Source organism: Echinops telfairi, unplaced genomic scaffold (genome assembly GCF_000313985.2).
Source record: "Echinops telfairi isolate 266 unplaced genomic scaffold, ASM31398v2 ScPeMD7_7469;HRSCAF=8507_1, whole genome shotgun sequence".
NCBI classification, from domain to species: domain Eukaryota; kingdom Metazoa; phylum Chordata; class Mammalia; order Afrosoricida; family Tenrecidae; genus Echinops; species Echinops telfairi.
The window spans coordinates 135984535-135994473 of record NW_022111373.1 but is presented as its reverse complement, the minus strand read 5'-3'; the positions used below and the strand labels follow the sequence as shown (position 1 = coordinate 135994473).

General features: G+C 54.6%; 1 protein-coding gene across 1 annotated transcript in view; it reads right to left on the bottom strand.

Annotated features, from left to right (window-relative positions):
- Nucleotides 1-262: 262 nt before the first annotated feature.
- The window catches only part of MYO10 (myosin X), a 52456-nt gene continuing 42779 nt past the window's right edge, over nt 263-9939 (bottom strand). The window contains exons 18-23 of the mRNA XM_045285063.1: nt 9357-9564; nt 8033-8169; nt 6850-6970; nt 5787-6245; nt 2785-2976; nt 263-1497 (exon numbers count right to left, since the gene is read on the bottom strand). Coding sequence (XP_045140998.1) covers nt 1396-1497; nt 2785-2976; nt 5787-6245; nt 6850-6970; nt 8033-8169; nt 9357-9564 — 1219 coding nt within the window. The 3' untranslated portion in view covers nt 263-1395. The remainder of the gene's footprint in view (nt 1498-2784; nt 2977-5786; nt 6246-6849; nt 6971-8032; nt 8170-9356; nt 9565-9939) is intronic.

Here is a 9939-nt window from a genome sequence, read left to right as displayed (position 1 = left end):
CCACCCACACCCACCCCCACCCCAGCTGCCTGGGACAAAGGTGGAGCCCATGGATATGGCTCAGTTGCCAACTAAGAGCTTGGAGGTGTGAGTCTACTCTTGGAGGAAAGGCCTGGCCATCTATTTCCAAAAAGTCTCCCCTTGAAACCCACCGGCACCCTGTTCCACCCGCATGCCCCCTTGCAGTCAGTGTTGGGCAAGACTCGGTAGCAATCGGTACTGTGTCCCCCCTTTTTTAATGATACAGGAAACACAGGACACATTAGTTAATATTGTTTATTGCTAGATTTTCTTTTGAGCCAACAAACATGATTTTGCGCACTTGTCCAAAAGGGCTAAGGCAGAATTTTGTTTCCCTGTGGTGAGACTTGGTTGGCTGAACCTTTACGATTGCTTTCTCCATATAAAAATAGATGCCTAAGACCGGCAGGTTTCTCTCCTGGTCATGGGCGTGGCACGGGGCACTTTGTTCAGACCACCCGTGCGACCTCGAGCTAAAAGCTGTGTCTACTCAGGGCTCACCGATTCATGCCGGGGTCCTTGAAAGGCTTGCTCCCACAAGGAGCGCAGCGTCTTCCGACCACCGTTCACCTGGCCCTCTTGTAATCGATACAGTGAGATGGCCCAGCTCTAAGCTGCCAGTAGACCCAGGTACTGGCATTTGACTCCGCTCCTTGAGAAGGCGGCCTCCATCGTGACTCTGTGATGCTGCAGGCGGCCGTGGTGGTGAGGCCGGTAGGTGCAGCGGGCTTAGAAGACAGCAGACACCGTTGTCCAAAGGTGCCGTTGGAAGCAGAGAAGACTCCCGCGTCAGAGGGCGGCCTGCTGCGCTGGGGCTCGGAAGCATTAGACCACGCAGCCCACCCCTGCTTTGACTGTGCGGGAGATGGGGTCATGGGGGCGCGCTTATGGCATGCGTGCACACAGGCGGGCACCGAGCCATGGGAAATGCAAGAACAAAGTGAACATGCGTCCAGGAAGGCTGCCTGCAGCACTCCGGCTCCTCTCCGACCCCCACGACTCCCTCTCCCCCCAGCCCTCAGCCAAGGTGGCCAGGCTGGGAGGGCTGTGCGTAAGGAGGCGGACACGCCCCTTCCCAGCTCGCTCCTGCCCTGCAATAGCATCAGTGGAAGGCCCGTGAGTGGCGTTCCCCGGGTTAAGGCACTTCGGGCTGCTTTGGCGGCAGCGTGGGGTTCATGTTTCCTCGTTCTTTTTTTAAGGCACGGCCCCTCGAAGAGTACTAAAGCTTTGGAAATTGTGCAGACTGTGAGGAGGGTGGCTCGCCGAGGGTGGCGGGGCCGGGAGCCGCTCGGGACTCCGCAGAGTCCGGCGGCCGTGCCGTGTGCTCAGTCGGTTGGGCAGATGGACGGCGGCTTGGTGGGGCCGCCCGCCGCTTCACCTGGCGCTGTCCTGGCTGCTGACGGAGCGCGCCGTGCTGTAGCGCTTCTTCACGATCATGCTGATGTAGGCCTTCATGAGCTTGGCCACGTCCACCACCTGCCGGACAAGCACAGCCACACGGCGTTGAGAGCCCGAACCCGGAGCCGTGCTGGGCCACCCCGCACCCCCGGCCTGCTGGTTCTGCTACAGCGTGCACTCCCGGCTGGTTCTGCCTGGGAGAAACGGCCACTGGGCTGGTGGGACGGCACACATCGGACACCGGGATGATGGCTACCTCCATTTCAGCAGACAGCGCCGAGGGGCGGAGCCATCGACACCAGGGCACATTCCCACCCCGTTCTGTCCTTACCACGCAGCTGAATAAACGCTATGCGGCCTGAGCGCGATAGCCGCCATCTCAGACACCTCTCACACTTGTTCCCAGAAGGTGCTGGCCACCCGCCCCTCTTGGCAGTTCCCTCCCCATCGCTGGCCCGGGCCCCTGGGAAGATAGCCTAACCCTGCCCACTGGTAAAACCACCACCCCCAGTCCCATGGGAACCCTGTGGGGCAGCAGTCTGCAGCGGGGTTCGGGGATCGCCCACCAAGGCCCTTCCCTCACTGGCTCATCCTTAGGGCTCAGCTATTCCCACTACTGTTCCCCAATGGTGGGAAGCTCTGGTTCACCTCCAAGAAATGGCATCACGGCTACAACAAAGGGCTCAAACAAGTCTCCCCCTCTTGGGCACAGGATTGTGATGGGTCGGGAACTACTAGTTCCTACATTGAGTTTTGGTGACTCTGCCCAGAATTGCCAACACATTTCTCAGCTCCCTCCCGTGAGGCACTTGTATCCATTTTCCGAGTTCATCACCTTATCCCCCGTGCCGAGTCTGTTCGGCAAGTCTGGGCACAATAGAACAGACCCTGCCCAGTCTTGGGCCACCCTTCCCTCGTCATTGTACGGTTTGAGCCCACTGCTACAGTCACTGTGTCAGTCACCCTGTGGAGGGTCAGTCTCCTCTTCCCCGCTGACCTGCTATCTTACCAAGCATGAAGTCCTTCTCCACAACTCCACCAGAATCTTCTACTAACCTTCACTAGGTTTGTGCAGTTATGCTGTGGCTCTGACACCCACAACCTCTCCTCTGCCTCTCTCGCCTGTCATCTCCACAGGGGAGACCTTGCCTCTCAAAGGCCATTTCTGTCGCAAAGGTGACTACACGAGGCTTCCGGAAGCACAGGTGTTGCATGGGAGGACCTGCCACTGCAGAGGGCCCACCACCCAAGTCTTGTCATAGGGTCAAGGGGAACTATTAACAGAAAATCCCGTGTCTAAGGGCAGCAGAAAGTAGGGTGCTGTTCCCGTCTGCCCAGCTGGGGCTTCCTCGGCCGGCCTCTTACCTCGCTGGTTTCAAAGAGCAGCTCGCGCTCGTCCACGACGATCTTGTAGGTATTGGCCAGTGGGGCCCCAAAGGAGAGGATGTGCTCGTACTGGAAGACTTCCAGGGGCCTCCCCTCCCCCCGCTTGTACACGGAGACCGCGTCCGCGCTGACGCCCAGCCACAGCTCCTGGGGGAAGCCGCCTTCCTTGCACTGTGGGTGAGAGGGACGACGGCAGAGGGTTAGAACATGTGGACATGTGGCGCCCAGAGGACCGTCTTTGTGCTGTGCATGGACACTGGTGGGGAGTGAACTCTAGAAACGCTATCCATTCTAGCCGTTTTGATGGTTTTCTGGCTGGCTGATCAATCCAGAACATGAGGCTGGCCAAAGTGTGCTCAGGGACGAGGCCTCCGTGTCATCTGGCCAATAGTTACTGTCATTAGCTACATGGACAAGACCTGGTTTAAACATCCCAGGGGAGGGCCTCCTGAGAAACTCTGGGGAGTCAGGTGACCTAAGCCATCAACTCTGCCCCCTCTATCCAGTGCTCAGACTCCCAGATGCCCTAGGAAACTTGTCATTGGGAGCCGGGTGAGGGTTAATAGAACAGGCCACCAGCTTTCCACCCAACCATTCAAACACATGACTTCTCCCACTTCCTGTTCCCATTCCTCCTCCTCTTTTAAACAGTCCTTTGACCTCACATGGTTGAGATTCTTGGGCGTGTGAACCTCCCTAGTGTTAGCACTCCCTTGCTGTTTAGCTGAACATGGTGCTACGGCAGAGTTCAGTTCCAGACCCCAGATTCTCTTAGGAGCTCCGCTGGCCCCCTGTGGGGATGAGGGATTTTGTGATGTTCATGCAGACTAGGGAGAGGGAGGGACAATAGTCTGGAGAGAGAGGGTAAGAACCTGGGGCTGATCCAGCCCAAACCAGTGAAACCAACATCAGCGATCCAGCGAGGATGGACATGACACAAAGCATCTAATTTCTACACTCATAGGGTGGGACTCACCCAGCAACCAAGCTCATGAGGCAGAAAGGGGCAGGCAAGGACCAATGGGGACAGGGGGCCCAGGGACAGCTTGGGAGAAGTGCTCTAACATCCAGTCCTTGCAACCAATGTCACAAAACAAAACACGGGCAGATTGTTGGATGGAAAACTAACGTGTTCTGGCAACTGTCACTCAGATGACTACAACAAAAACAATGTTTTCTATGAGTCTTGGTAAATAAGATTTTCCTTATCCTGGGAAACCTATAATACACCACTTCTGAGAACCAGTTATCAGCAGCCAACAACCGGGGATTGAACTGAATACCCTGGCCATACATGCTGGACATTCATGGCCTATGGTGATCATCCTACTGAGGAATGGGTTGTCTTTCCACCAGGTTCATGGACTGATGCTAATGGTTACATTTCAACCATGAAATAGAATCATTCCCTTCAAACACATGGTCTTGGCCCAAAACTCGAAAATGCAAAATAGCCATCCATTTTGAGATATATATAAAAAAACAAAAACATGTTCTGAGAAGCAGAGGCAGAAGAGAGAGATGTTAATCCCATATTAAGTTTACAAGAAGTTTAGAAAGATAAGGCAAGTCCTCCTAAGCTAACCAAGACAGGAAGCCTTTCCCCAGAGCCCATACCCAGAATTGACTTCCTGCCTTCTGAACCATGAGAACATAAATGCTTGAAAAAATTGCACCACTGGTAGTGTATCTGTTAGAGTGGCAAGAGAGAGCACCCACCCACCCACCAAGCCAGGGTCTGATGAAAAGCCGTAATAGGGGCTATTTTACAAGGCCTCATTTGAGGATCAAGGAGCCCTGTGGTGCTGTGGGATAACACTTGGACTGCTAACCGCAGGGTGGGCGGCTCAGATTCCCTAGCTGCTCCAAGGAATAAAGATGAGGTTTTGTGCTCTTGTGAAGATCTAGAAGCCCTGGTGGTGCGGCCGTTAAATGCCCTGATGCTGTTAAAGAAAGGCCTGTGATTCGAACCCACCGGATGCTCCACAGGAGAAAGATGTGGCATCATGCTTCGGGAAAGAGCCCAGCCTTAGAAACCCCATGGGACCGTTGCCCCGGACTCTTAGGCTGCTGTGAATTGGCATCGCCTGGAAAGTACTGGGTGGGGAGGACCTAGCCAACTAGTGTGATTTACTTTGTGGAAAGGGTCTACTTTAAAATATGAAGGAGTGCTGGATGAATGCTAACGGTTACATTTCAACCATGAAATAAAATTACTTCCTTCAAACACATGGTCTTGGCCGAAAACACAAAAATGCAAAATATAACTACGTCTCAAGTTTCTAATTTGCATATAGTACATATCCGCAATGCTTTGAATCAATTCCAACTTATAGCAACACTATAAGGTCTAGAAGTGCCCCACAGTGTTTCTGACTCACAGGGACACTAGGACAGAGTAGAACTGCACCTGTGGGTTTCTGAATCTATAAATACTTACAGCAGCAGAAAAAGCCTCATCTCTCTCAGAGCGGCTGATGGGTTCAAACTGGTGCTCTTGTGGTTAGCAGTCCAACCCACAACCCATTATGCTACCAGCACCCTCAAACAGTGTATGTAAACTTTTTCTATCAGCAGCTTCAGTCAGAACTATTTACAGCTCCTGAGGCAGAGCAGAAGCGAATCTGGAAGAAGCAGCTTTCTCATGTTCCTTTCACTCCTACCAGAGTAAAAGCTGAGAAAGGCCAAATCTTTCAGAGAGGAAACGTTCAGGTTCTCCCCACTCAGATGAGTGACAAAGAACCCAAGAGACTGGATTCTGTCAAAGGCGGGACAACTTGTGTGACCTTGAAAACCAAGGCAGTTCCTCCGAGGTCTGGCCCTCACAGCCACCACTGCATTATGGGAAGCAGTAGGGCACAGAGAGAAGTGTTGGGGTGAAGAGTGTGGGTACAGTAAAGACTTGGGGCATCTGATGGCAGAGGGTGGGCGAGCCTGGCCCTGACAGGTTTGCAGGCAGCCTCTTCGGCCACCACCCTCACCTCCACGTCAAAGAGTGTGGAGCCGTAGCCGGGCCACTCCTTGATGACCGCCATGTACTTGGCCATGGCCTGCTCCTGGCTCAGGCCCTGGAGTTTCTTCCACTTGTCGAGGATGCTGGCCCGAGTGGAGGACACCTCCTCTTTCACCCACATGTCCACCATCTGCTCCTCCTCCGCCCTTTGCCGCTGTGCCACAGCCGGGCGGAAGCTGCGCCGCAGGGTCCCCTCCAGGAAGCTGGCCCGCCGCTTCTCCAGCCGCTCGCCGCCCGCCGGCGTGAAGCCCTTGGTGGACTGGCTGATGCGGGCCCGCAGCCGCTGCAGTGGGTAAAGCTCCTCCAAGGCGGGGGTGGGGGCTTGCGGGCCGTGGTCCCCCTGCAGGTATTGGAGGCGCAGGGCGGCCAGCACCTGCAGGTTCTCCTCTGGGGCCGGGTAGTGGCCGTGGATCACCGCCTCGTGGGCCTGAAAGAGGACACAGGGTGAGGGGAGGGCTCGGTCGCCCCAACCTCCTCTACCATGTCCCCGACACGGACATCGATTGCCCCTATGTGGGAGCCCTCGCCTGTACACCAGGATTCTCTCTGCTATATTAACGGGGGTCCGTCGGGGCTGGGTGAGCCCCACATCCAATCACCTCTGTGCAGTACGTAAGCACAGAGCCCCGGGCCCTCCCCCAAAACGCAAAAGGGGGAAAGGGTAGGTGCCCTCTGAGACCGGGAAGGAGTGGACAGGGGTCGCCAATCTCCAGGGATCCAGACCGGGAGACAAGTTCCTTCCTCCAGGGTCCACCTAGAGGGAGGCTCCCCAAGCGCCGGACACAGGATCCCAAGCCTACGCCGGGAGAAGAGAAATGCCCCTCACCCCGGCCCAGATTCCCAGGTGCCGGGTTCCTCCTCGGAGGGGCAGCTTCCGGCCCAGCAGTGCGCAGCCGCGCACAGCGCCCCGCCTACCAACGCGGAAGGGCCCGGCCCGGTGCATGCCGGGACACGGTTGCCACGGCGCCACCCGGTGCATGCGACGGCGGCCGGCTCGCCGGGGGCGAGGGTCGCGTCCCCACAGCTCTTACCTGTTCAAACATGAACGCGAACTCCACGCTGTCCTTTGGCACGTGATCCGTGTCCAAGAAACAGTACAGTTTGAAGTAGAATCTCCATGGGGCGTCCCCCGCGTCCGACGTGGCGGCCAGCCTACGAGAGGGGTGGAGGAGACGGGTGACGCAACGTCGGAGGACGGCCTCGCTCGGCTGACACGCCAGGCCGGCACCAAGCGGCCGCGTTCTCTCGGGGAACCACCAACCCTTACGTTTGCTGCTGCGCTATGTGAGTCCACCCCGGGACCTGGCATCCAGGTACCCTGTGATGGGGTGGGTGGCGGTGGGTACCACCAACAGGAGGGTCCCTCCACCTCCCAGGGACTCCGTGACCGAAACAAACCAGCGCGATTCCACCCCGCCTCCCTTTAGGCGCCAAGCGGCCGCCCTTAACCGAGCCCGTTCTGAGGCCCCTGCGTCCAACACTTTACGGGCAGAAAAGAAATGCTGGCTACTGCTTCCTTCTTCCCCCAGCCCTCAAATCCCTACCACCTTCACGAGGGGCTGTGTGTGTGTGCTTTAGAGTCCTAAGTCACATGATGGGGCTTCAAAATGGGACCATGGGAAAATTCTGTTCTAATTCAACCTTCCTTCCGTGCACTCTTTGAAGCTCCCCTCACACTGTAGGTCCCCAAACCCCACACCCGATGGCACCCAGTCGACTCCACTCCTTCTGGCATCCCGGGTGCTGTGCAATAGAGCTGCTCCCCAGGGTAGACTTGGCTGGAGTCTATACACAGGCAAATAGGCCTTCCTTCTGTGGTGGCGAGGGTGGGTTTGAACCACCCATCTTTTGAATAATGTGCCACCCCAAACCTTGTTGTAGGTTCAGGAGCTATAGAATGGGGCTTGAAAGGGCCATACTTTGGCATGGGCCTATCAGCCTGGTTTCAAAGTGAATGACAAGTACAAGGCTAAGAACGAGGAGGGCCTCTCCAGTTGGTAATGGAGTACAGCAGGGCCCAGGAGAAAGGCAGGGTCAAGAACCAGCCAGACTCCAGATGAAGGCTTTACCTAGGAGATGTGGGAACCATCAAAGCTCACACTTCAGCCCAGGTAGCAGTCCAGTCAGGAGGACAATGGAATGGGAGTTCAGCTCCCCTCCCTTGTGCTTCATTCAGGTATTGGCTAGGGTGGCCTTTGAGAGGGAGCAACTCACTTTTCAAACTTTGCTAACACGTCAGCCACGATGGTCCGGCTCTCGATGGCTTTGTCATGGTGCCCGTTGTTCTCAAACAAGGCAAACATGTTCCTGCTGTCCTCCATGGCGAGCCCTCTGATCAGCTTCTCCACCACCTGAGGGACACAGCATGGGGCCTCAACTGCGGTCCCTCTCTGCCTGTGAGGCTGTCCGGGCCTCATGTGAACCTATGCTGGTCTAAGTAAGGCGGGAAGCAACCTCCCAGGCTCAACTGGCACAATGCACTCCACTGGGACAAGAATGTTCTACCATCTTACTTGGATGAACAGCCACGTAAGTGCAATGATTGGTTTCTCCTCCTCTAGAGCAAAGAAGAATGAAGGCAGTCAGAGACACAAGAGGGAAATAATTCAGAGGGCCCAAGGACCACTTAAACCTCAGTCCTCCATGACCCTGAGACCAGAACTAGATGGTGCCCAGCTACCATTGTTGACCCCTCTGAAAGGGGTCATTAACAGATCCTGGATGGAGGGCAAAAAAGTTAAAACAAAAACTCAAAATCCCACCAAAGACCAGGCTTACTGGTTGGATCACCTTTCATGGCTGGAAATGAACTCACTCGATGGCTCAATTTTCAGCAAAACAAGACAGGTCTATAAACAAAGGAACAAGAACACCCAGTTCCTTAAGTAATTAACCATGCGAGATCACAGGGTCCACATTTGCCCCAGGACAAAGTTCAGAAGGCGTAAAAGAGGAAGAACAGATACAGGAAACACCGGGAGGAAATAGGTTAAAGGATAAGTGATGTTTCGGGGTGGGGATTGCAACCAATGGCCAGGAACAAAACGGGCATGAATTGTTGATGGAAAACAAAAAAGCCAACCCACATGGTGATTGGATGCACCTGGTGTTACGCAATTGTATGTAGAAAACACACCGAACTGGCAAATGCCTCACTATAGGTATTTTTTACCACAATAAAACGATGTATAGAAAGGAAAGGGGAAGAAATGAAGAGTGATCACCTAGCCCAACATTCTAGACACATATGTACAGATAGATACATAGATACAACATTCTAGACACATACAATCAGAAGCAACTCGCTGCAGGTGCATGAGGCACCTTTGCCGCTGTGCAGGGATCTGCATTAGGTCTGCAACTTACAGCAGACACACAACTTGGTAGGACTAGGTTTCCGTGATTTTGGTACAAGGCTAATGTGTTTCTACTCACTTTCCATACGTATTTTGTTCTTTTGGTGGTTGGGGACACACTCATTTCTTTGTTACTACTGCACATGCCAGCCAGCCTGGCGGGGCTCATTGCCCTTGCTCACCTCCCCAGCCGTGGTGTGGGAGTTGATGGTGATCTTGCAGGAGCCGCCGCCGTGGCAGTACACTGTGGAGGTCATTTCCTGCCTCTGGATCAGAGCTTCGATCTCATCCCGGGAAGGCACAAACTCTCTGCATTTAGTTTTCTTGAGAGATTCGTAAATGAAGAGGGCGTACTTTTCCATCTCAGTTCCCAGGAACTGCTCCCGGATCCTAGGCACAAACAGTGACTGTCACACAGCTGGGCTGTGGCTGGCAAGATGCTGCAGAAGATGTGGCAGCACCCCCTAGTGGTGAACACAGCGAACATGGAGACTGCCTGATTCTGTTTAAATACTGGGGGAAAAAACAAAAAACTCCATCCACTGAGTTTTTGAGCCAATGTTTGGGAACATTTTTTTGCTGCAGGGCTTTGAATACTCACACTTGTGAGGCCACATGGAGGCCTGCTATTCCAGTCAGTCAAACTGCACCTGTCAGATCTGGAACAATCACCCCTGCCACTAGGATGCTATCCACTGTTTATATGGAGTGGTGGGTGTTGTGGAGCCTGTTTGGACTCAGTGACCCTGTTTGGCAGGGCAGCAC